Source organism: Limtongia smithiae (assembly GCF_038497785.1).
Source record: "Limtongia smithiae strain NRRL Y-17922 unplaced genomic scaffold V1518scaffold_13, whole genome shotgun sequence".
Taxonomy (NCBI): domain Eukaryota; kingdom Fungi; phylum Ascomycota; class Lipomycetes; order Lipomycetales; family Lipomycetaceae; genus Limtongia; species Limtongia smithiae.
This window is the reverse complement of record NW_027117634.1, coordinates 293,024-316,319: the sequence shown is the minus strand read 5'-3', so window position 1 is coordinate 316,319 and position 23,296 is coordinate 293,024. Positions and strand designations below refer to the sequence as shown.

General features: G+C 55.6%; 11 protein-coding genes across 11 annotated transcripts; 6 read left to right on the top strand and 5 right to left on the bottom strand.

Moving 5' to 3' along the window:
* The first annotated feature begins 35 nt into the window (after window positions 1-35).
* On the top strand, window positions 36-1,024 carry V1518DRAFT_118630 (uncharacterized protein). The gene is made up of 2 exons (XM_066900688.1): window positions 36-508; window positions 801-1,024. The coding sequence occupies exons 1-2, from the start codon at window positions 183-185 to the stop codon at window positions 880-882; spliced, it is 408 nt and encodes a 135-aa protein (XP_066757554.1). The 5' UTR covers window positions 36-182; the 3' UTR covers window positions 883-1,024.
* Window positions 1,025-2,398: 1,374 nt separating this feature from the next.
* On the top strand, window positions 2,399-2,690 carry V1518DRAFT_429477 (uncharacterized protein; the record flags this gene model as incomplete). The annotated part of the gene is made up of 2 exons (XM_066906136.1): window positions 2,399-2,474; window positions 2,503-2,690. The coding sequence occupies 2 exons, from the start codon at window positions 2,399-2,401 to the stop codon at window positions 2,688-2,690; spliced, it is 264 nt and encodes an 87-aa protein (XP_066757553.1).
* Window positions 2,691-3,078: 388 nt separating this feature from the next.
* On the top strand, window positions 3,079-3,891 carry V1518DRAFT_422349 (Glyoxalase/Bleomycin resistance protein/Dihydroxybiphenyl dioxygenase). The gene is made up of 2 exons (XM_066905441.1): window positions 3,079-3,386; window positions 3,486-3,891. The coding sequence occupies exons 1-2, from the start codon at window positions 3,275-3,277 to the stop codon at window positions 3,752-3,754; spliced, it is 381 nt and encodes a 126-aa protein (XP_066757552.1). The 5' UTR covers window positions 3,079-3,274; the 3' UTR covers window positions 3,755-3,891.
* Window positions 3,892-6,093: 2,202 nt separating this feature from the next.
* On the bottom strand, window positions 6,094-12,188 carry V1518DRAFT_397698 (nucleoporin Nup186/Nup192/Nup205). Its single transcript, XM_066901826.1, has 3 exons — window positions 11,934-12,188; window positions 6,798-11,882; window positions 6,094-6,740 (listed from the first exon to the last, which is right to left on the bottom strand). The coding sequence occupies exons 1-3, from the start codon at window positions 12,106-12,108 to the stop codon at window positions 6,166-6,168; spliced, it is 5,835 nt and encodes a 1,944-aa protein (XP_066757551.1). The 5' UTR covers window positions 12,109-12,188; the 3' UTR covers window positions 6,094-6,165.
* A 173-nt stretch (window positions 12,189-12,361) lies between these two features.
* V1518DRAFT_422341 (uncharacterized protein) lies at window positions 12,362-13,258 on the top strand. The gene is made up of 3 exons (XM_066905440.1): window positions 12,362-12,444; window positions 12,493-12,587; window positions 12,637-13,258. The coding sequence occupies exons 1-3, from the start codon at window positions 12,392-12,394 to the stop codon at window positions 13,185-13,187; spliced, it is 699 nt and encodes a 232-aa protein (XP_066757550.1). The 5' UTR covers window positions 12,362-12,391; the 3' UTR covers window positions 13,188-13,258.
* Window positions 13,259-13,279: 21 nt separating this feature from the next.
* Window positions 13,280-14,652, bottom strand: V1518DRAFT_118235 (uncharacterized protein). Its single transcript, XM_066900687.1, has one exon. The coding sequence runs from the start codon at window positions 14,440-14,442 to the stop codon at window positions 13,372-13,374; it is 1,071 nt and encodes a 356-aa protein (XP_066757549.1). The 5' UTR covers window positions 14,443-14,652; the 3' UTR covers window positions 13,280-13,371.
* On the bottom strand, window positions 14,538-16,557 carry V1518DRAFT_118209 (glucosidase II beta subunit-like protein-domain-containing protein). Its single transcript, XM_066900686.1, has 2 exons — window positions 16,241-16,557; window positions 14,538-16,192 (listed from the first exon to the last, which is right to left on the bottom strand). Exons 1-2 carry the CDS (start codon window positions 16,352-16,354, stop codon window positions 14,633-14,635), a joined length of 1,674 nt encoding a protein of 557 aa, XP_066757548.1. The 5' UTR covers window positions 16,355-16,557; the 3' UTR covers window positions 14,538-14,632.
* A 1-nt stretch (window position 16,558) lies between these two features.
* Window positions 16,559-17,392, top strand: V1518DRAFT_118189 (uncharacterized protein). Its single transcript, XM_066900684.1, has one exon. It carries the CDS (start codon window positions 16,632-16,634, stop codon window positions 17,295-17,297), a length of 666 nt encoding a protein of 221 aa, XP_066757547.1. The 5' UTR covers window positions 16,559-16,631; the 3' UTR covers window positions 17,298-17,392.
* A 292-nt stretch (window positions 17,393-17,684) lies between these two features.
* V1518DRAFT_361617 (NADPH-dependent FMN reductase-like protein) lies at window positions 17,685-18,116 on the bottom strand (the record flags this gene model as incomplete). Its single annotated transcript, XM_066901213.1, has 1 exon — window positions 17,685-18,116. A coding segment is annotated over one exon (432 nt), but the record flags the coding sequence as incomplete, so codon positions are not given.
* A 227-nt stretch (window positions 18,117-18,343) lies between these two features.
* On the bottom strand, window positions 18,344-21,581 carry V1518DRAFT_118191 (oxysterol binding protein). The gene has a single exon (XM_066900685.1). The coding sequence runs from the start codon at window positions 21,496-21,498 to the stop codon at window positions 18,565-18,567; it is 2,934 nt and encodes a 977-aa protein (XP_066757545.1). The 5' UTR covers window positions 21,499-21,581; the 3' UTR covers window positions 18,344-18,564.
* V1518DRAFT_422336 (kinase-like domain-containing protein) lies at window positions 21,517-23,236 on the top strand. The gene has a single exon (XM_066905439.1). It carries the CDS (start codon window positions 21,786-21,788, stop codon window positions 23,085-23,087), a length of 1,302 nt encoding a protein of 433 aa, XP_066757544.1. The 5' UTR covers window positions 21,517-21,785; the 3' UTR covers window positions 23,088-23,236.
* The last annotated feature ends 60 nt before the right edge of the window (window positions 23,237-23,296 follow it).

Genomic DNA, 23,296 nt, shown 5'->3' with positions numbered 1-23,296 from the left:
GCAGCGGCAGCTTCTCGAACGCGCGGCGCGCGCTAGCGCAGGAGACTACGCAAGCCCAGCGACCACACACCTGGCGTGTCGCACCATAAAAGGCCACGATTTCCCCACTCCGATCTGATCCCTCGTGTTCTCTCACCCAATTACACTTGTCCGCACTCCCACAGCTCTCAACACTCCACACAATGTCCAACAGCGATTACTACGGCGGCCAGGGCGGCAACCAGGGCGGTTACGGCGGCCAGCAGCAGGGCGGCTACGAGGGCGGCAACCAGGGCTACGGCAACCAGCAGCAGGAGGGCGGTGAGACCGGCGAGCGCGGCCTCGGCAAGGACCTTCTCGGCGCTGCTGCCGGCGCCATGGCCGGGCACCATCTCGGCAAGAGCTCCGGGCACGGCACTTTGGGCACGATCGGCGGTGCCATTGCCGGCGCGGGTATTACCTCCTTCTTCACCGGCGAGCACGGTGAGCAGGGCCAGCAGGGCGGCCAGCAGGGCGGCTTCGGCGGCCAGCAGGGCGGCCAGGGCGGCTTCGGCGGCCAGCAGGGCGGCCAGGGCGGCTTCGGCGGCCAGCAGGGCGGCATGGGCGGCGGTCCCGGTGGCCGGAGAGAGGGTCCTGGAGGCATGGGCGGCGGCCCTGGTGGCATGGGCGGCGGTCCCGGTGGCATGGGCGGCGGTCCTGGTGGCTTCGGTGGACCTGGCGGCCAGGGCGGCTTCGGCGGGCCTGGCGGCATGGGCGGCGGTCCTGGAGGCATGGGCGGCGGTCCTGGAGGCCAGGGTGGCTTTGGCGGTCCCGGCGGCCAGGGCGGTCCCGGTGGACGCTGGTAAACACGTCGTCACAGCAACTTGTCGATCTGATTACAACCCGAGATCAAAGTGCGCGTGAATCTGCTTTTGACGAACGTTACACAAACAATGAACGGGACACGGCTATCGTCGTCGCAATTATGACATGATCTCAATTAGTGGTCGCATGTTTTTTGACTTATTGTTTGTATATTTGCTGAATTGAATTACTTGCTTTTATGCAGAAGTGGTCAAGATTTCATCTCGGAATTCGGTAGGGCTGCGCCGATCTCGTGAACTATGCGGAAATTTCCTGCGCCAAGTGGCGTGGCCGCGCGTGTTCGGCCCGTCGTGGGCAGCGCCCGGGTCCCCGCCCTCACGCCATGCTGTCAATAGCCACGCCGTTGCCAACTGGTGGGCACATCATGAGACTGTCATTGTTTCAACATGCATTGACAGAATGTAACTCTGAAACGACGATGTGGCCGGGGCTCCCTTTGTGCTGCTGTGACGGTACGTTGCCGCCAGATTTCTCGATCGTGATAAGAGCATGTCACAATGTGGCTGGCGGGCTTCATGCAGAGCGCCGCATCAGTTCCAATGCTTTTGCAGCTGTTGAATGCCGTTATATCTGACATTGCCGCCATGCCACGTCGTAACTGTACTGTGGCCATATTCATTGAGTACAGCATACTACATGGCTTACCTATCCCACCCGATTGACAGTCGACGACGGTATGATCTAGAAGAGCTTGATTGGTATCTCGGAATGACAGCTGTGCACGCTCGTTTCTAAGGAGCACCAACTAACCCAAGATCAGTACCTAAATAACGACAAACGGCTGTCCGTATCTCTTGTGAGCTCTGCCCAGCGAGGAACTAGCTAATATGGCGCCGTTTTCGCGACTTTCTGTCTTCGAACCGGTTGTGGCCCAAGAACCTGGCTCCAGCGCGCGCGACACAGCATTCTACGTCCCTGGCGGTACAGATAAGCCGTGTCGCGCCGACTGTTGCCAGAGCCACGTGCAGGTTCAGCTTCGCCAGCACGTCCGTCGACGGCATGCCGCGACGAAGCACGCGTTAGACACCAGGTATGGCCGGCACGGAGCGCTGTGCTTTGGCGACCACGACCCGTCGCAAGGTAAGATCCATGCCACGGTAGGTAAAGCGTAAACACGATGGCGGAGACGCGTTCTCACGTGGACACGCGTCAGGACGCGTGAGCCTAGTTCAAAGCTCAACAACATGCCGGATCTGTGCGCGACTGTAATACCCGCAGGCCGGAAGAGCAGCCAAACCAAGCTGAAAGCACGCACTTGAGTAGCTGATTGATACTCTCGAGAAGAGCGGCAAATCAAATGTGTTAATGCTGCCGCCACATCTCTGCAGCGTGTCTGTTACATGGTCCTTTCCTCGTGCTGATTCACTTCCCGACTCTAGTCGGAGCAAACCTCGGCGGCACATTCCCTCAGCTTAGGCGTGTCAGCAATATAAAACCTCCAGAAGACTACCCCATCGATGCACAATACGCACACACAATCTCCATACGTGTATAGCAGTATTTACAATGCCCAACCTCATCGATCACATCTCAGTCAGTGTCACCGGCCTTGCCCATGCTCGCACTCTTGGGATTTGACAAAGCTGGTGACCGGGGTAGACTAACCTCGATGTACTTGTCATACCGCAAAGGTTGAAGTACTCCACTAACAGGTGTCAGTCGATTCGACAGACGGCGTACTGGGCTACGAATCATCCACAAACACAACTTCAATCATCCTCGTCCACGTCGACAGCGCACCATCACCGCTGCACGTCGCATTCAGAGCGGCGAACGAGGCGCAGGTTCAGGACTTCTATACTACTGCGGTGGCGCATGGTGGTGTCGAAACGCCCCCCGGGATTTAGACTAGAGTATAGCGATAATTATGGCGCGTCTGTAATGGATACGGATGGAGATATTGTTGAATTCGTGGAGAGTGCAGTTTGCAGTGTAGTGCGACTTAGTGTAGAAGTGGTTGACTATTCAGTGCCGATACCGTCGGTGTCATATGCACCAGATACAACCATGGCTTTCGGAGATGAAGAATATGGAGACTGAAAGTTCGCATTGCGCCTGTGAAAGAGTGGCGGCGCGCCGAGGATTCTCCCGATTGGCCCGGCGCATATCTATGTGAGCAGCTCCGCATATCTTCAATTTAGATCTTCATGGTTCGAAGTCCGATGTAGATTAATGATCGTCGTCATAACATATGTGGAAATGTCGCAAAGCAAAATTGTCCGCCATTGCTCCAGATGTCGTTGAATACGACGCGGGGTTATAGACGTGCCAAATCTCCCGTCAACTTTACCTTGCCCTATCTCGCTATCTCTGCGACACAGCAGAACCGGGCTCCTCGTGGCATTCAGTTGCCAATTCGACTAACGTCCCTGCACACTCTCACTTTCTCGGATATATCGCTTATCGTACGCACGACGCAATTGTCGACACAATGCCGGATCTCCTCGACCACATCTCGATCAACGTCACCAACATCGCCAAGGCCCAGACGTTTTACGATCCCGTACTCGCACTTCTGGGATATAAAGTCGCTTTTGAATTCGGTATGGAATCATGATGGAGGCTACGACGATGATGCCGACGATGACGATGGCGGTGATATCTGTGCAGCGGCCATCTAACGACAATGCATGAATCTACAGAGGGCATGCTGGCCTACAAATCGCCCATTAGAGATACCACAATCCTCCTCTACCTCGTCAACAGCCCCTCGCCGCTCGCACTCACGCAGCACGTCGCATTCAAGGTGCCGTCTGAGGCGGAAGTCAAGGAGTTCTACACCGTCGCGCTCGCGAGCGGCGGCAAGGACTACGGCCCCCCCGGACTGAGACTGGAATACGCGGATAACTATTACGGCGCATTTATTCTTGATTTGGATGGAAACAACATCGAGTTCGTGACGAGATTGTAGCGTAGATAAAGGAGCGGCAATTGAACTATCATTATCCCGTCCGTAGCCCAGACGTTACTCTCTTCATTCTAATCAACGCGCATGCCGCCTTTCGTCAGCCCCTAAATCGATCAATAGTAAATCATTTTTGCACTAACAAGTAGACTGTACATGACAGACTCGTCGGGCATCCGCCGATTTCGCGATCTCTGACAAGCTGGCGAGTGCGAAGTGCGTAGTCTCCATGAGAAGTCCCTCAAAGACGCGAAGGCCACAGCTGAGCTACTAGTCGAGCCCATTAGATATTCATATTTCTAACTATAATTGGTCGCAGACGCCTAATGAGAGCGTCAAGATTATTTAGAGGCTGCCTCGCCTGGTAGCTAAATGGCGAGCGAATCCTCCCTAAGGAGAGTCACTACTTAGCCCGGTTTGCAAATTAGTGTCAGATTTAGTTTGCGGCTAGATAAGCCGCATAACTAACCTTGCCCCCCCCAGTTAGCAAGTTCCCAAAGTTTAGTGAACTTCCAGCACTACCCAAGTTTAGTGAATTTCGATCTATGGTCGAAGACTGCAAGCCCCAGACAACTTCTCAGCTTGTCGCTGTATCAAGCTGCATTGCCAGCTGAACTTTCTCACTTTATAATGCGATTGTACAACTGAACTCAATATTGAAGTTCTCCGTGTACAAATCCCGTTCAAACAGCCTCAGATATCTTGATCATAGAGACAACCGGGAAGTTCCTTCTCTAATCTTCATGAACAGGAATCTTTGTCCAATTCGAGGTCCCTGATGTCGCACGCATGAATTGCGTATCCGCCGTCCCGTGTCCATTATCCACTTCTTGTCCGAATATGACAATCATTGGACTGCTCTTGCCGCATTGATCAGTCGCTGTAGACTGAAAGTTCGCCAACTAGTCGCCCCGCCCGTTGATCTGATATGCATTGCACACTCATCCAACTTGACAATATGAGACCCATATATCTACGGGGCCTACGCATCCAACAGTGAGCTTCCGTTCGCCTGCGCTTACGCGGCTGGCATTGCATTTATCTGCGTTAGGAGTTCGTGTCCGGCGACCGACGAGGCCTCTGACAATCTAAAGCAAAACAGAGAAAAAAGTTGAAATAAAAAAATGAATTCAACTACAAAATGTCAATTTCAGATACGTTGAACGCAAAATACTTGGAATCCCGGACATTCGTCCCATTGCCATCGTTGATTGCGGTGTCGTCGTGCTGCTTTACAAGTTGTAGTTAGAATCTCTTTGGCCCGTTAAGTGTGGTCCTAATTAATATCGCTCCATTTATTGAGTTTGCACGATATGTGGTATTGATATGCGAAACATCGTGCTTCCCCATGCCAAACCAATTACTGAGAACGCTGTTCCCTATTGTCGATTGCTACATGCATTTGAATCTCTATTGGTATTATCGAAGCGCTGCTGTAAGGATGGCGTGACCCTTCGGGCACTGCGGTAGGCAGGCACTGTCTTCGTATCATCTGCGCTGTCGTAGGGTCGGAGATGATGGGCAGTGATTATCGTATTAATCCAGATAGGTTCGTTGGTTGGCCTGAAAACAAGTGAGTCAGATCGCTTGTTACATACGACGACGACGATCTGGCATTGCGCTGTTGTCGGGTTAACGATGCTCACGCGCACATTGTCGTTAGAATGCTGACACTCTCCTGTGCATACTATCGTTAGGCTGTGCCATCGTACATACGCGCTGTCGGTTGAGCTGGCGAGGCGTTTGTGACTACTGCTGGCTGTCGATCTAAGTGGACTTGATCAGTTAGCTGATGCGGGATGGAAGGACTGGATGGAGCGATACATACGGCGGGACCAATCCGGTTGAACGGAGTTCCCTTGCGGACGAACTTATCCTATATAGCTAAGTCTGTATTATGTAAATAAATCAAGACATTCTCTTGCGGCTACATATGTGGATGGTATGCTGGTAATTATATGGCATGGGCGGGAGGAGGGAAAGATGGACGAAAGACAGAGATGAAGGAAGAGAAGGCGCGAAAGATAGATCGCGACGCAGGAGAGCCAACAAATCTGCGGATGTGAAAGTCGGTCTGTTGACTGCTTTCCCAAAGCAAAACCTACCGGCGTATACGTCGCGACTGTTCGAGGGATCACTTCTTGAACACCAATTTAGCGCCGGCTATTGGCCATTCAGTACAATTTGCTTGATCATTTATTGTTCAGCTAAAAAATCGCGTGTGCGGATGGTCGGTGAACGAAAAGACAGACTGCCAAATCTACAAGATCACCGCGCCAGTTGCGTGGCCGAGACCTCACGACTTGGGATTTCCAAGTCACCGCGCACGTAAATTTTACTGATATTTAGAGGCCGTTAATGTAACGATTTTTGGATCTATCATACATTATACAATGCTTTACATGCTAGATGCAACTCTAATTGCCTCTCACGTTCGTTAAATAACACATCAACACAACCAATTTCCCAGCCTCTGCAATCGCCACACTCTCTTCATCCTCCTCGTCCGCCAGTGCCCCTGCTTTCCCCGCCCGTTGCTGCATCAAATCCAACACGGCAACCCGCTGCAACACGCTCCGCACAAGTAGCTCCCGCGCGCGGAGTATCTCGCCCACATATGCCAGCACAACCGCGTTGCGCTGACCCATGGAGAGCAAACAGCAGCATAATAAGCGCAACGTTGGCGCCGCGAGTTCGTAGAAGACGTTTCGACTTGTTGTACCGCCGCCGGCGTTGCCGGGGTCGCAACTTGGCCAGAATTGCATGGACGATGGTGCGGTTTGTGATGAAGACGTTGACGACGAACGTGGCGAGGAGCGCCGAGGGGTGAGTGCGAAAATGCCAATTTCGGGGTAGATCGCAAGGAACCGAAGCTTTTGCACGAGAATGAAGAGGCCGGATTGGATTATTTGGCTTGCGCCGCCGTGCGAGCGAGCAAGCTCGACGAGGAGCGCCATCACGGCCTTGAACGCGGTGACTTCGTAGTTCGACACTATCCAAAGTTAGCAATCAATCATCCAACATATATCAAGAAAATGCGCAAACTTACCTCGGTTCTCGTCATCAAGTTCTTCATCAATCCTCCGCAACGAGCGCACAAGTAATAACAACAAATTGTACCTCATCAAGGCGCCCACCACGAAATACTCCCCGGTCGCATTTTCCACCGCCGCAAACGCTCGCAACACCGTCAATGCCATTATTCGTGTAACACCGTCCCCGGACACGGCGTCGTTCGCGACGCGCTCAATCAAGCGATTCTCCCGCGCCATTGTCGACGAGCTTCGCGACGGCGTCTGCGGCAAGTCGCCACCTGTGAGCAGCATTTGCTCCGCGTCGACGGCAGACGGAAGTTGTGAGAGCGAGGCAGAGCCATTGGAGCAGCTTTCGATGGTGCGCTGCAGCTGGCTTAGCTTGCCCGTGCGCCAAGACGGGTGCGAACATATGAAGATATTAATCAGCGTATACAGATCCGCGCGCATTGTCGGCGATGAGTACGGACTTTGTACGGCAACGAGCGATACCCTTAATACTGTGCGGGTGATATCCATTGCAGCCGTATCTCCATCCCTTGAAAAGTCACGTCCATTGTCGCTGCCACCAACGTCGTCGGTAACCACATATCGCGAGAGTGCAGCGGTCAACGCAAGCAGAACCGATGACAACCGATCCGCAAGCTTCGATTCCCAGAGCTGCGAGTAATGCAAAATCTTCGGACACAAGATCTGCATCGATTCCAGAATAAACACATCCCGCCCAGCGCTGTTGCTGCGTTTCTCCGGTGTCGTATCCGCCAACACTGTCCGCACAAGCTTGCACCACGCGACAAGACACACGCACTGCGCACGCCGCAGCATCACGATTGCGTTGTATGTCCTGCACGCGAGCACGATTTGCTCTCGTTGCCATGCGACCGCCTCTTGGCCCAGCTGTGGTACTTTCCCAGTTTGTATGTGTTGTGCCATGGTGATGTCGAGAATGCTGAGAACGAGACTGATGTTATACATGGCATCGGCCGGGTTGAGACTGTTACCGCCGCTATTTACGTCGTCACCGGTACTTGATACGCCGTCAACAGGGGAAAGGTAATAGAGACATTTTTCCTCCAATCTGACACTAGCAAACACATTCCGAACGGCAGCCGCTATCGACGCGCCCGCGATATCGTCCTCCCACTTCGCACCGAAACGTTGCTCAGCCGCGGCGGCAATCTTTGCAATATCAACACCTGTCCCTCGCACATCCCAAGTCGCGATAAGGTCCTCGACGCTGAATTCAAGGAAATCAAGCAGCTCCAGCGCCTTTGCTGTTTCGCATCCCACAATGCCTCTTTTGCTCTCTGTACCCTCTACTTGTGATGATAACGACGGCGATTCTTGTCCCCGCATGGAAGTGAGATCACGCACGTACTTTGCAAACCGCAAACTTGCGCCCTCGTCCGCGACGGAATGTAACTCGAGTGCGCCGTAATCCAGCATACTCGCCCTCGCAAGCAAGAAGTGTACAAATGTCTCGACGGTATCCAATTCGTCCACCCTCGACTTGGAGCTTCTGCCAGTAGTTGGTAATACCGCATCCGGCTCCAACGACATCTGCACGTTTTCCTCCTCCTCATCCCGCGCCAACAAACTCGCAAACGTAGCACCTTGCCATATCGTCCCCTGCGGACTCACCAATGTCTCAGCGCGGACTAGCGACTCGAATAATTGGTAATCATTCTCGCGTAGCAACTCCAGTGTCAGCGATGAGGATATCCGGGCAGAACAAAGCCGACTCATGATATCCGCACAGAGCTGAGTAAACTGTGTGGTTGTTTTGGTGAAAACGTTGTTGTTCGACGCGGCCCCTCCAGCGGACTCCTTGAGCAGAGTAATAATAACCCGGAATAGCGACACGCTCGAGTTAATGCCTCCCAGATCGTCGTTACTCTGTAACGACGCGGTGCTAGCGGCAGTGGAGCCGTCCATGATCTTGAACCCCAACAAAAAGTGTGAGATCGTAGGCACGTCTGACACTGTCGCCACATCGATATCGAGATGGCCTCCATCCATTCCCCGGGCGATTTTGGAAAATGGACGAGTACAGAGGTTCCTTGACAAGAAACTCAAAATCTCAAGTTTCAATTCGTTAAATTCATCATCGTCCTCTGCTGCAGGCCTCTCAAGCTGAGTGATAAATCCGAATATGATCCTCCGCGATTCAGAAACCCGATCAAGCGCGCTGAGTAATCTGTTCACCCCGATCGGCGCACCCGGATCAATCCTCGTAAACGCCTTTGTTGTGGTAATTCCGGAAATCATACCATTCAAATATGAGCCCTCACTCGGTGCGGCATAGTCGAAACTCAAAAACTGCGAGGAACGCGAAATGCAGTCAAGGATCTTAATCGACAACGACGCGATCCGCACATTTGGCGAATTCACGTACAACGCACACTGTGTGACCACATAGATATTAAACAAAATCGCCTCCTCAAAGTTCCGAAGTCCGTTGAATGTATGCGTCGATTGCGCCTGCGCGGACGTCTTCGACGTAGGATCAATAAGCGACACGTCGTTCGAGCGCACCAAAGGCTCCATCACGTCGAGATAGGTATCCTCAATCGCGAGTACCGTATTAATCACTTCCAACGACACGCTCACGCTTTTCTCGGACAACTCTCGCGTCGCGCCCGGCGTCGTGATCTTATCAATTCCCTGCGCAGCGACTCCAAAGAGGATTTCATAAATCTTCGTCTCAAACAACTTCTCCATCGCCCACACACACGGGTGAATTCGGATATACTCCACGATACTCGCCGGCAGAAAGGACTTTTCTCCACTACCGCCGTTTCGGGTATCAACACCAGCTGAAATCGCAGTGAGCGCAACGAGGTTGCTGTTAAAATTCCGTATGCAGTTCAGAATAAACTTTAAGCACACGATTTGCAACGTCAACCGACGCGGTTCCGATAATTCGGACGCGCTGGAATAGAAAAAGATGTCGTCTATAATATACAAAACATATGGCCGTATTCCGTCTTGCGACCGATAATTCTCGCCCAAGTTATCAGGGAACTGGAGTTCGTTCATAGTCGAATCAACCGCGACACGCGTAAGACACTCAAGCAACGCAACGAGACTGACAACATCTTGGTACGAAGGTAACAATATCCGAAATCGATCCTGGAACGACATCCGTTGCTGGGGCCACCCCGCCGAACTAGATGGATGATTCCGCGACGCCACCGGCGCGTGTAACAACCACAAATCAAGCCGCCTCCATAACTCCAGTCGCACGCTTCTCGTCGACTTCGCCGCTAGCGCCGCGAATACATCTAGTATAGGCGCAACAAGCGTCGCTTGACAACCTAACATATCGAACAGCGAATTCAACGCCGTCGCCGTCCCCGGCGCAGACCCGGAGATGAACTCTTCCCGCGCGGCAGGATCCCACGTGATAATGGACTGAATCAGACGTAAATATGAAGACACGACCCGCGAATCGTCTTCATTGAGCTCGGGCTGCTCCGTCATCGACACCAGTGTTCGCATCACGCTACTGCTCGGAGTAGTCGGAAACATCTGCTCCGGCGCCGCACTTAAGCGTGCCACGTAGTAGTTGAAAGTTTCGAGCATGTAGTTCCAGCTCAGTTGTGACCCGCTTTCCTCGCCTAGCGCGACGACCCGTTGTTCAAGGTCGCCTTGCTTCAGAAACAAAAAACACGCAGCACACGAGGTCGGTCCAGAAGAAATCGATGCCAACATATCGCAGTATGCGGTCACAGCCAAAGGCTCTTCGCACTGTGAAAACCACTTCAGAAATCCGTACAAATGGCCCTCGACGTCCGACCAGAACTGCAGCGCCGCGTCAGAGCGACCGGAGTAAAGATACGAAACCGTCATGAAAAACATTTCCAGTTCAAAGTGAATCGGAGGACGATCATCAACAGGCGGCACAGACTCATCCTCTACCAAATACCCCAAACGCGGAAGGGAATCGTTTCCTCCTCTGAACAGCTCCATCAACAAATCCGCGAAGTTCGCGATAATCGCATCGAGTAAATTCCCCAGCGTATCAAACAGCAGTTGCTTGAATACGTCCGAAACCGCATACGTGATCTCAAGCCGCGAAGTCTCATTCAACGGCTGCAAAACAGGATTCTCGTAAGCATCGCGCTGCATCAGCGAATACGCATCCAAAATCGACCGTAAATCCGTATGCAGCGTATCCGGCTCCGCGTCATCCAACAAATCCGCCGTCAAATTCATCATGAACGCAAACGCGCCGCCGGTTGTCACGCACGCCAGTGCAGGCTTGTACACGTCCACTTCATAGTCGATTTTGTGTTGCTCAATGATCTGTTGCGAGCCTTGTTCGTTGCAGAACCAGCGGAAGTAGACGATCCACCAGAATTCAACAGCCGCGTAAAAATGTGGGAGCTTGAGCGGTTGTTTCCGTCGCTGTTCCTTGAAATAATTATGGATCTGTAATACCTCAGGGAAAGTATGTGCAGTCTCGCCGTCGTTCCGGGATGCGCATAGCGCGTCGAAGAGCCAAATTATGCAAACAACATAATGTGTGAGAATTTGGTCGTACTTCTCCAACGTCGCCGCCATCTCGAGAAACGACTTTGCGTGTGTGACGTTGACAAAATCGTGCGCGCACAGCAACGCAAAGATATGCGCGAGCATTTCGTGCTCTTTGTACATCGCCTCGCGCCGATACCGCAGAGTCTCACTATACGCCTCGTCACGATCCCGCCCAAGAAACAACGCGCTCGCTTCTCGCTCTTGGAACGTCCGCATATTCGCACGCTGCGTCTCCATGGCACGAACCACTGTCACCACGAACGCTGGTGTCGCGAGTTTCTTCGCAAGATCAAGATACTCCAGTGTGTGCTCGCCGTCCCCTGGGCTCCGCGCGTTGACGAGCAACTGCCGCACGCTGGAGAGGATATATTCCTGGCGCAAGTGGTACAGGATCACGGCGCATTGTGAAGGACGGCGGTCAAGTTGGAGTTGGTACTCCGCGCCATAGTGGAGGTATGTTGCCGCAAGTCGTTCGTCGAGGCCGAGTTCGTCGGCGAGCGCGCAGGCTTCGGTAATAAACTCTGAGTTGACAGAGTACTTGTCGCCGTCGATGTCGAACGTGCCTGATTCTAATTAACCACGACAGTCTTCCAATAGAAGTAAGACATACATACCTGATGTAACCTCGCGTCGTCCTTCATCGGACTTGCCGGGCAGCGCGAGAAAACGGTGCAGATCAGGCAATCGCGCGAGCACCGCCGCCGAGACCTCGCTGAAGTCCGCGACAGGCGACGTTAGCAGTGCGTGCAGCTCTGTGAACGGGGTAGTCGACCATGTGATGTTCTGCATCTCATCTGTCCTGCGCGTCTTGTTGGATACGACGCAAGGAAATGCTGAATCAAGAACGAGGTATTACGTGGAGGTGTGGCATGCAGCGAGGCTATGAAGCTGTTCGTGAGAGACAGTAAATAAAAATGTTTGCGCCAAATCCGTACGCGTTTGCGCCGCAACTGCGCAGTTGTGTACCATTTGCGCCTGAACCGCACTAAACGTTATAGTTTCAGGGGTCGATGCCAGCAGCTCATCGGTCCTCGCCGCTTCACGATGGACGTATCCCCAAGAATTAGAGGGCATGGAGGGCCGCTACAACGCCGCGTTTCTGCTGCAAGAAATCCTCGTGGAGAGGTGAGTTTGCTAGATACTTATGGGTGGCTGGTGACTAACAACGCGCAGCGCAAACATAGCGACGGCGTGCCCGTCTGGTATTTACGTATGCCCGTCGCTCTCCACACCAAGGATATGGCAGGGTGTTATTTTTCTTAAGAAAGGTGGGCCCTCTCTTTCCTACTCATTTTTGCCTGAAATTGACCGGCGCAGGCCCCTACGCAGGCGGTGTATTCCGCTTTCTGATCTTCTTCCCCGACCAATACCCGTACGCTCTTCCCGCGATCAGGATGATCTCAACCCTTACCTCGCATCCGCTCGTGAACCCGCTCAACAACGAATTCGACCTTACGCAAGGTGAAGGAGGCGAGCGCGGGCGTGGCGACATGGCGACACTTGCCGACGTTAGTCAGGAACCCCGACTATTCTACCTCAACGGACGCGTACACATTGGACGGATATTGAGCTACTTCAAGCGTTCGTTCAAGTCAAGCTCGCTTGATCAGTTATCGAGCTTATATCAACACGATCGCACGCGATTTGAGCAAATCGCGACCCAGGACGCGGCGCTGTCGCGGGCGACGCATATACTCTACGAAGAAGACGAGAACGGCGACCCGTACGCCGGCAACAGCGACGGAGCAGACTTGTTCAGCATCCTCTCAGGTGAGAACGTGATCAAGTTTGCCCATGTAGGCACGGAAGGATCAGACGCAGTAGAGCAGTTGTGGAATTATCTGTCTAACGAGAGAACAAGAAATTGACGATAACATGACCTGTTTAAGTATCCGATGCAGTGCACTACTGACCGTGGCAAACAAACACTGCTTTTCCCAAAAACTCTTCAATCTGCTGATTATGCGCAGTCTGCAGCCACCAAATATCAATAAACAAACGCCTTGAACCGTGTACAGAGGCGTAAATAACCAATCTGTGTATACTGTGATGTTAATATGCTGATGATCGCGACGTCCGTGCGGAGGAGTCTCTCGAACGAAGTTTTGGCCGGAAGAGCGCGACGCATTCTTCTGTGAGTACCTTCCAGGGCATGAGCTCCATCTGGATGCGCATCTTTCCGACATAGAACCCGACCGCAAGCCGCTTTCCGACGTACGCGTCTTTTATCGGCAGCAGCCGATATGCGAGCGCCTCGCGCTGTATGAGAATCATGGCGGTCGCGACAAACACCTCAGCAGCACTTGCGAAGTCGGGTGCGGTGATGGAAAGGTCTTCCAGCGATAGTTTCCACATCTCTGGTTGCGATGGCTCGCGCTCCAGGTGCGCGACGACAGTGTGTTTCGCAGATGTAGGGAGTAGCCGCGAGATCATCTGCAAATCAAAGCTATTAGCTCCGGACACGCCGTTTTCGTTGTGTACAGATGCGACGGGGGACTTGTGGGCGCGCACGCCGCGCCAGACGAAGCGCATGCCCCAGAACTCGAACTCGTATGCGGAGGAGAACGAGATGTGCCGGCCAGAGTGCGACGAGGCTTGACTGACTTGACTGATGCAAGACGGCGCTTCGGAGACGCTCCTGGACATGCCGGGGCGGACGGAGGCTGTTGGTGACGGAGGAAGGAGCGACGGCGTGGAGGAAGAGCGGTGGCGAACGCGGTATGAGGGGTTGAGCTTGACGCGCATGTAGTTGGCGAACTCGATGCGCAGGCTGGTGTCGTCCTTGGGGTTGCGATGGACATGGTGATGACAACGCTCGTCTGTAATGGTGCACACCCGCCGGCCGTCGAAGCCGAGACGGAAGATGGCGCCAACGTAGGTGTCGAAGGCGGCAATGTAGAGGCGGCGACAGAGCGAAGGGTCGGGCGACTCGTCAGCGGTCAGGATGCCGTCATCGAGAGCGGAGATGTAGATGGGTCCCGGCCGGCCGCTGGCGGCGTAGAAGATGCGGTGGAAGTCAGCGGGGAGGAGGGTCGAAGAGGAGGCGTCGTAGGAGTCGGAACGCGCTCCGGTGGCGGAGGACGCGAAGAGGGACGCGGACGACGACGCAGTAGTCGGGTCCATGGCAGATTGTATGTGGATCGTGATCACCAGGCCATTTTGGCGGTACGGAAACGAAGAGAAACTGGGCCGCTCACCTCTTTATTGCCACCGGCGCTGCAGGGGTCTGCCCCGTTCGCGCGCGCCTCTGTGTTGGCCGCCAGCCCGAATATAGGGGCCACGCCTCGTGGCGTGTGCGCGCGCGTGGCTGGGGCTACCCCTGCGCACGTGTACCTGGGGCGCGCGGCGGTGCAGCCGTGGCTGTGCTACCGTGCTCGTCCTCGTCCTCGCTGTCGTCGAACGCGCCGACTTCGACCTCCTCGTCGTCCTCCCAAAGGCCGCTCAGCCCATCGTGGCCCCGCCCCAGCGCCTTATGCAGGTCTTCGTACCCGAGTCCCCCCGAGAACTCCCGCAGGTCGTTCATCAGCTTCTGCGGGAACTTGCTCAGCACGCCCGCCTTGTCGTCCTCCCGCACAACCCCTAACCTCTCCTCGTCCAGCAGCACTTCCACCTGGCCCCCGTCCACCACCACTGTCACAATCCCAATCACCTGCCCATTCACGTCCTCCAGCGCAACCATGTACGAAAAGCTGTCCTCCTCTGTCGCCACCGTCCCCGCCGGCGTAAGAAACGTGCCTTCCGCGATCTGCCGCTGGATGTCCCGGATCAGCATGCTCGCCGACGTTGCGAGGTCCGGGCCCTGTCCTGCGGCGTCGTCATCGTCCTGTCCTGCGCCGTCTATCGCAACGGCCTCCGTAGTCGTAGACGCTGCCACTTCGCCGCTTGACAACGCAGTCTCTGTCGCAGCTGCGTTCGAGAACTCCTTGTCTGTCGGTGTAGTCGCATCCCCTGACCCTGCCGCTGGCGTGGTCGGTGGCGCATCCGCGCCAGCCTCCTCCGCACCCTCAGCACCGAGAATATCGTGATCATCCATTGCAGAGAGTATATCCGCCTCCAGCGTCGCCTGCTCTTTTCTCCGTTCGTTCTCCTCCTCGGTGATAATATGCTGGCAGCGGATCTCATTCGCGCTATTCTCCTTCGGCGGCAAAAATGCTGCATCCTGGCACAACCTCCGAGTGTGAATCACCATTAAATACCGACACGTCGTGACCTCTTTAATCCACGCGATCTTGTCGCGCGGATTCTTGTTGCAGTGGAATTGGATCTCGATCTTGCGCTCACGGCCGGTTAAATCGCATACCGTCCCGCCGCCCAGCTTCTGCACCAAATACCGAATCTCACCCGCCGCCTGCACAGTCGCATCCACCACCAAACTCGCCGTCGCAAGCGGCTGATGCTGATGTGTCGCCGCTCCTTCATCGCCCGGCGCAGTCACGACCGCATGCCGCTCCGCAACCCTCCCTAGTATATACGACTTGTTATTCGGATCCTCCTTTGGCGGATACGGTCGCGAGCCTTTCCGGGGTATTAGCTGATGAAACTGCTTCACCTCCACCTTGTGGCAAAACGAATATGTCCACCACCCCGCATCGTAGTATAAACACGTCCCGCTCAACGGCTCGAGCAAGTCCCATCCGTTTGTCTGTGCGCGCGAGAGCTCGCGTTCTTCTTCTGACTTCGAGAGCTCCTTCTGCGATGCATTCAGCATCGCTTGCGGTTCAAGCACAGGCAATGCGCAGAGAAATTTCTGGTGCTGTAGCGTCACGATCTCGTATATCGGTGGCTTTCCTGTTGTATCGGTCTCTGGTGCGGCCGTCATCAGAGCGGCTGCGTCGAGTTCCGTGATGTAGTCGTTTGTCATGTAGATTTGGTACTAGACCGTCAGCACGAACATTGGGACAGTCCTCGGAAATGTGCATACCTGTGGAAATGCAAGAATGTCATCCTGCACTGAAAATAACGCTACCGAAGGCCGCGCCAGTAGGGCCATCGCGCTGACGGCGGCGTGTAACAGCATCGTGCGTAGCGGTCTCATCGTCACGTATGAACTGGCTGTCGGCGCGCTATAACGGATTCGTAGCCATCTGCTGCGCTTATGCGCTGTTAACTCACTCGCTCGAAGAATATATGAGAGGTACTGTTAATGGGTGAGTGTGTGGCAACTAGTGGTGCCGATCAGATGCCACGGCGCAGTTAGCGTTGACGAACCCTCGTCCACCGAACCCTTACCTATCTCACTTCGCCCTGCTGCCCCGCCATCGCTCACCAACCTAACGATCACACACCTTCGCAACCCCAATCTCCACGCCACGATGATCGACCACACTTTCCCGCTCCTGGAAGACATCCCCACAAATCCTGAGCTCTCTCTCCTCCGATCCCTCGAACCCCTCGCTGAGGCACCCACCACCCCGCTCGCACCTGCCATACCCCGCTTCTACGCGGTGTACTTATATACCTTACTCCTCGACGACGAGTACGAAGAAGCACGCTTCCTATGTAAGCGCGCGCGACGGGGGGTATTTGAAATTGACAGCGCCGAAGACGTGGCGCCGGAATACGCAGTTGCGTGGGCGGCAGCGGTCAGCGCGCGTAAGGTGTTGCTCGCGCTATGGAATCGCGACTTCCCACTCTTCTTCACAACCGCGTCCACAGAACTCGAACGTCTCTTTACCGCCGCCGCCACACCGCCACACGAATCTGCGCTACTGCAATCTCTTATCTCCCACGTCCGTGAGCAAAACTATGCCTTCGTGGCTCGGGCGTTCAGCTCGATATCACTTGCGGAGGTGGCACAGTACTTTGGGCTTTCGGACGATGAGACGAAGGAACAGCTGATCGTTCGGGGGTGGAGTGCTAGTGTCGACGGGGTGCTCTCCCGTGCGCCGGCAAAGAGCGGGGGGGTGGCGACGATCGAGGGCGTGCATAAGGATCGATTAGAAGCGCTTGTTGCGCTGGTTACACACATGCAGTCATGAGCCGGAGGGTTGTCATAGAAGTTCACGAACGGATACAATACGCATACAGCCACGACATACACAATGCGGCACCTTTACAGCCTGTCTGTGGCACCAATATAAAATGCAGCAGAATCTATTCCGGTATCATATATAGAAGATATGCAGCCAGCTCAATTACATCTAATGTCTGCCTCCCTCTCCGAGATGTTACACCTCCGCCGTCTTCGGTGCCAGCTTAGCCTCTAGTGACGCCAACACGCTCTCGAGCAATGGATTCTTAACCAACTCAGCCACCTTTTCTGTCGTCACTTCCGGTGCACCCTCATCGAACACGACAGCCTCGGCCGCCTCTTCCTGCTGCTCGAGCTCGGCTTTGATATCCGCGATCTTGAACAAGCCAAACTCTTCCACCAAATCCATGCGCAGACTATTCTTCAGCACGTGCGCAAGCTGCTTCGCCGCGGTGTCCAGCCCCAAACGGGAGTAGCTCGCGATCGCACACGGCTTGCCGAACCACTCTTTCTTCAGGTAATCCAGCGCGTTCTTGAGCGGCGCGGGGAACGACCCGTTGTAAATCGGCGTGACGAAGATGTACCCATCAGCCGCGGCGATTGTTTTGCTCCACTCGATGGTACCGGGCTGGGAGTACTTGCCCGTCATCGGGATCTCCGGCTCGATGGAGTGCAGTGGCAGATCGTAGTCGCGGAGATCGATGATCTTGAATGACGTCGCAGTCGTATAGGAGGTGAGATGGGTTAGCAGCCATTTCGCGATGTCGGGGCCGACGCGGGTCACGCGCGTGGTGGAGATGATGATGTACACGAGCGGCTTGACGGCGGTCATCTTTCTCACATAGGACTTGTCGCAGAACCCTCCCTCACCGGCAATTGAGGCCCTCTTATATACCTGCGTCCAAGGGGACAACGTCGATTAGGTGAGACGCCGAGCTGCTTGCGAACTGTGACATAATCAACTTAGAGAATGCGGAACAGAGTGGAGCACCGCGGCGCGCTAGACCCCGACTGGCCCAGTTACCTCCGGAGCTATCGGAGAGTCAATGGTCTCAGCCGCATATGATGCGGCGAATGCTTGGTCATAATTCGGCTGACGGCCGTCATCCGCTCCGACTTCCGCGCTCCCCTGGCGCCCGCACTCAAGGCCGCACTCAAGGCAGCACTGGTGTCATCCAGCCCAAGCAAAGTGGTTCTATATAACATTCGCCAATCGCAAAGTCTATGTACTCACATCTATACTTCAAATCAAAAAGCCCAAGTGCAATCAAAAATTACCACAGCTCAGGCACGCCCTCCCAGTCTCGCCGCCGCCGTCGCTCCCAATACCCATTCTTCCCCCGCACCGGCACCCACACATCGTCCTCCACGCGTTCAAACCACACACTTGACGCGCCCTCGGTGGGAATCTCACCGTGCCGGCGCCGCTCGCGCTGGGTTTCCTCCACCATGTGCTTGAGTTGCTCAGCTTCGTCAATGTTGCCGTTCTCCAGTGCCCGCTGGTCGGGCCGGAAGCGACTGTCGGTGGGGGGAACGTTGTTGTCTTTTTCGAGGATGGTGATGTCGTTCAGAGACGCGGAGAAGGTCGACATGCCGTACCGCGCTGCTTGGTCTGGCATTAGACTGCCCACACGCCAGACTTCGGAGTTGTCGCTGTCCCGGAGCAATTCCGACGTCCACCGGCCGTGCATCGAAACGCGCTCGATACAACCGTCCGTCGTAGATGGCTTGAATATCTTGACCGTCACCTCATCCACGCGTTGTCCAGAGAAGATGCTCTTCGACTTGAACTCAATCACCGCACGATGTCCCGACGAGGCAGACACAATCATTTGGCCCACGGGCTCGATGTACTTCTCGCCCGCGAGCATGTTCCGCAAGTACGTCGTCGGCATGGAGTACGTGTACACGACCGGTGTGATCGACGGGGTTCCTACCTCGCCCGGATCTCCGAATATACTAACGCGAACTTGACCCTCGATTATAATCTCAGCTGACTTTCCCCAAAACTTCTGCGACGGCTGTGGGCAAAACGAGTACGACCACTGCTGCGACTCCGCGAATGTTGCCATGACCGGCGGCCGGTGTGACACTTTCTCGGACAAAAACCGGAACCCCATGTCTTCGCGCACGAGTTCGTACGTCTCGTTTAACAGTGGATTAAACGGTTTCCGCAGTGCGCGCGCGTTTGACCGGTTGTTGGCCAGCGTCGATACGGCGAACGCGGCGACGTACATCATCTGCTCGCCGCTTGCGACTGAACTCTTCGACGCGGTGTCGAGTAGCGACGAGTACTCCAGCACCTCCGCGTACCGCTGTAGTAACGACAGTGGTTCGTTCGCGGTGACTGGCATCGTCACAGTTGACAAATCCTTGCCCACGTTCTTGCGCACAAATTGGATTAAGCTCGGCGGTGGCACTTTCGCCTTTGGAACGATCTCGCGTCGAGAGATGGGCGTGGTGATCGGAAGCGGGTATAAGTCGACCTGAGTATTCGCATTCGACGTCAGCGCTGCGAGCACGATTGAATCCGAGCTCACGCTAGAGGTAGCTGACATCCTCCGCAGCGACGAACTTGACCGAGCATCGACTTCCTCGTCGTCAAACACAACAACGATGTCCTCTGGCGCATCGCCGTTGTTGTTATCCGGCAAGACAAAAATCGGCGGGTTCTCCGCCGCGTCGAAGAACTCTGAGTCGGATAATATTGACCCGTTGTCCTCCTCGTCGTGCGCAGCGAGCGTCGCGTCCTCAAGTTTCTGGTCGATCGTGGGCGACAGTGGCCGGATCATGTCGCTCAGCGTGCGTGTGTGTGTGATCGCAGTATGCATGATCGTGGTGTAGTCTTTCAGCAACTGGTCAAGAAGCTGCTGTAGCTCGAGCGCCATTGTGAATTGCGAGCCTATTAGTGGTAGCGGCAGCGGCGGTGGCGACGAGTAAGGTTTTGATGGCTGCGCGGTGTTGTTCTCGAAGCTCGCAAGCGTAGGGAAGGACTCCTTTGGATTCGACCGCTTTTGCCAGAATGGTTGCCGTTTAGGTGCTGAGGTTGACAATTGATCGCTAGATGTGGCGGAGTTAACGGTTGAAGACGCGCTGGCGGCTGTCCGGGTGCCGTTGCCTTGGTGGTGGTTAGTGTGTAGAGGCGGCGTCTGTACTGGCGTGGGCTGCAACGATGGTGCCAGCGAGGAAAAGGAGGAGGAGGTAGAGGATGTCTCGCTGGCCAGTTTCTGCGAAAGTGCAAGCGCGGCGTTGAGCTTGCTACCAAGTGCCTCCATCATATGCGCGTCGACCCTGCGCGTTGTTGCGTAAGGCGTCGCAGTGGTGGATGCAATGCTGACAGTGCCAGCAGCCAAAGAGGCGCGTGCAACGAGAGCATCAGGTATAACCGTCAATGCGACCGTACGCGCACGCGTGAGCGCGGCCTGCCATCCCTCAAACTCGTCCTGCGAGGGCGCGCGCAAGTTCCAGATCTCGGCGCCTGAGTCTATAAATATTTCCCGCGTTTGGGGCTTGACAGAGACGGCGGCAAGCGCAAGAGGGATGGACCCGCGGAGCAGCGAGGAGGTGACGTCGTGGTAGTACGACAGCATGCCTGCGTCGGCGTCGAGGGCAAAGTATCGTTTTGCATACCCTTGCAAACGCTTGCGACGCTTTTTTAGGAGCACGCCGCCGTGAAAGCGGTCGTCGACGGTGTCGGCTTTGCTGCTGCCGTCGGACGACTGTGACGGCCGGTCCAGCAGCTCAGATTCCTTCGCATTACGTCTGGACACACCGGTGCCGCGTCGAGGCCGTCGAGTGGTGGTGGTTGTGGTCGTGGTGGCGGGGGTGACGTTGCTTGGGTTTGTGGTGTCAGGAGGGACGACGGAGTGCGCGAACTGGACGGTCTTCGAGAGCGTCTTTGAGAAGGTGTTGTCGAAGAGAAAGCCGAAGACGCCGCCGGCGCCGGCAGGGACGGAGTAAGAGCCCTTGACGATGGCATTGGGGTGGCAGCGGCCATGCCAATAGACGGGAGTGAGCGCGGAGTTGGCGAGACGGTCGTCCAGGGTCGCTGTGGTGGCGGGCCGGGGTTCATGAGGACGACACTTGCGGAAGATGCCGAAGTTGATAGACTTCTTGTTGGGCGCGAGCTGCCAGCGCACGGAGGCGTGGTCCGGGACAGTGATCCAGCGGATCGCAAAGTCCTTGGAGTGGACCTCGATGGACTCCATAGTGCTGACGGTGGGAATCGCACGGGAGGAGCGATGTAGTCAAACGAGGTTTGCATACGTCGAAATTGAATTGTTTACGCACGGCTAATTGAATCGCACGCAAGCGGCATGCACTGGGCTAGGGCTGCGACACGCGCGACACAGGCGACACGCACGACACAGATCGACACTAGCGTAGATCTGCGACCGGGACTGCGCATGCGCGGTCTGCTTGCAGCGCACCTGAAACCGAAACCAGACGACTTCAAAGACTACGACGAACCACCAATCCCACGCATACAGCAGCCATGATCAACATCGAGCGGCATACGTACCGCGTGCTCAATCAGGACTTTACGATCGATCGGCGCTTCCGCGTCGTGAAGGAACTCGGGCAGGGCGCATATGGCATCGTGTGCGCGGCGCGGTACGCAGAGGCGGACCAGTCCGTCGGAGTCGCCATCAAGAAGGTCACGAACGTGTTTTCCAAGAAGATACTGGCAAAGCGCGCGCTACGCGAGCTGAAGCTGCTGGCGCACTTCCGTGGGCACAAGAACATTACGTGTCTGTACGACATGGACATCGTGGACACGAACAACTTCAACGAGGTGTACCTGTACGAGGAGCTCATGGAGTGCGACATGCATCAGATTATTCGCTCGCAGCAGCCGCTCACGGACTCGCACTATCAATCGTTTATTTACCAGATCCTATGCGGCCTGAAGTATATCCATTCTGCGAATGTGCTGCACCGTGATTTGAAGCCAGGAAACTTGCTTGTGAATGCGGATTGCGACCTCAAGATCTGCGACTTTGGACTTGCGCGAGGTTTTTCTGCGGATGAGGCTGAGAATGCGGGGTTCATGACTGAATACGTGGCGACCCGGTGGTACCGAGCGCCGGAGATCATGCTTTCCTTCCAGAACTACACGAAGGCGATCGACGTTTGGTCGGTGGGTTGCATCCTGGCGGAGCTACTGGGCGGCAAGCCGTTTTTCAAGGGCCATGACTACGTCGATCAGCTAAATCAGATCCTGCGTTACCTCGGCACACCGTCCGAGGAAACGCTCTCGCGGATTGGCAGCGCGCGCGCACAAGAATACGTGCGCAGCCTGCCGCGTATGCGGCCGGTGCCCTTCGCGGAGCTGTTTCCGACCGCGAACCCACAGGCGCTGGACCTGCTCGCAAGGATGCTGGCGTTCGATCCCGCGGAGCGGATCACGGTGGTGGAGGCGCTCGAGCATCCCTACCTCGCGGTGTGGCATGACGCGGCAGACGAACTGGAGTGCCCAACCAAGTTTGACTTCTCATTCGAGAGCGTGCAAGACATCCCGTCCATGCGGGACATGATCACGAGCGAGGTGGTGGAGTTCCGGCGGCTGGTGCGGCAGCCGGTGGAGATGCAGAAGCAAATGCTTGGACGGACAGGGAGCGCCGCCGCCGCGGCGGCGGCGGCGGCGACTGGCGCGACGCCGCTAGATGCGGACGCCATGGACACGGGTGGAGTAGAAGAGGAGGACGTGCCGCGGCCGAGCGAGCCGGGGTTCGGAGAGGGCAGCTTGGAGGAGGAGCTGCAGCACGGCCTGGACGGACGCATGCCGGGGGTTTAGTGTCTACAATTTTACAGAGCAGCGACGGACGGTGATGGGAACGCGTAGCCAGCACTGAATAGAGAGCCATGAGCGCGCATAGCATCGCATCGCGTCGCTACGGCAACGGCTGCGGGCCGACGGTTGCCACAACGCCGGGCATCAACAAACAAGAGCGTGGCGGTGCGGGCGCTGTGCGCGCTGCCCGGCGCCGCACGCCGCCGCTGGCG

Coding starts and splice junctions, on each gene's coding strand:
- V1518DRAFT_118235 (XM_066900687.1), bottom strand. CDS start 14,442: ATGGACCCGACTACTGCGTCGTCGTCCGCGTCCCTCTTCGCGTCCTCC.
- V1518DRAFT_422336 (XM_066905439.1), top strand. CDS start 21,786: ATGATCAACATCGAGCGGCATACGTACCGCGTGCTCAATCAGGACTTT.
- V1518DRAFT_422349 (XM_066905441.1), top strand. CDS start 3,275: ATGCCGGATCTCCTCGACCACATCTCGATCAACGTCACCAACATCGCC. Junction 3,387..3,485: donor TAAAGTCGCTTTTGAATTCG/GTATGGAATCAT, acceptor ATGAATCTACAG/AGGGCATGCTGGCCTACAAA.
- V1518DRAFT_118191 (XM_066900685.1), bottom strand. CDS start 21,498: ATGGAGTCCATCGAGGTCCACTCCAAGGACTTTGCGATCCGCTGGATC.
- V1518DRAFT_397698 (XM_066901826.1), bottom strand. CDS start 12,108: ATGCAGAACATCACATGGTCGACTACCCCGTTCACAGAGCTGCACGCA. Junction 11,883..11,933: donor ACGACGCGAGGTTACATCAG/GTATGTATGTCT, acceptor AATTAGAATCAG/GCACGTTCGACATCGACGGC. Junction 6,741..6,797: donor ACTTGATGACGAGAACCGAG/GTAAGTTTGCGC, acceptor AACTTTGGATAG/TGTCGAACTACGAAGTCACC.
- V1518DRAFT_422341 (XM_066905440.1), top strand. CDS start 12,392: ATGGAGGGCCGCTACAACGCCGCGTTTCTGCTGCAAGAAATCCTCGTG. Junction 12,445..12,492: donor CAAGAAATCCTCGTGGAGAG/GTGAGTTTGCTA, acceptor AACAACGCGCAG/CGCAAACATAGCGACGGCGT. Junction 12,588..12,636: donor TGTTATTTTTCTTAAGAAAG/GTGGGCCCTCTC, acceptor TGACCGGCGCAG/GCCCCTACGCAGGCGGTGTA.
- V1518DRAFT_118209 (XM_066900686.1), bottom strand. CDS start 16,354: ATGAGACCGCTACGCACGATGCTGTTACACGCCGCCGTCAGCGCGATG. Junction 16,193..16,240: donor ACATTCTTGCATTTCCACAG/GTATGCACATTT, acceptor CTGACGGTCTAG/TACCAAATCTACATGACAAA.
- V1518DRAFT_118189 (XM_066900684.1), top strand. CDS start 16,632: ATGATCGACCACACTTTCCCGCTCCTGGAAGACATCCCCACAAATCCT.
- V1518DRAFT_118630 (XM_066900688.1), top strand. CDS start 183: ATGTCCAACAGCGATTACTACGGCGGCCAGGGCGGCAACCAGGGCGGT. Junction 509..800: donor CAGGGCGGCTTCGGCGGCCA/GCAGGGCGGCCA, acceptor CCCGGCGGCCAG/GGCGGTCCCGGTGGACGCTG.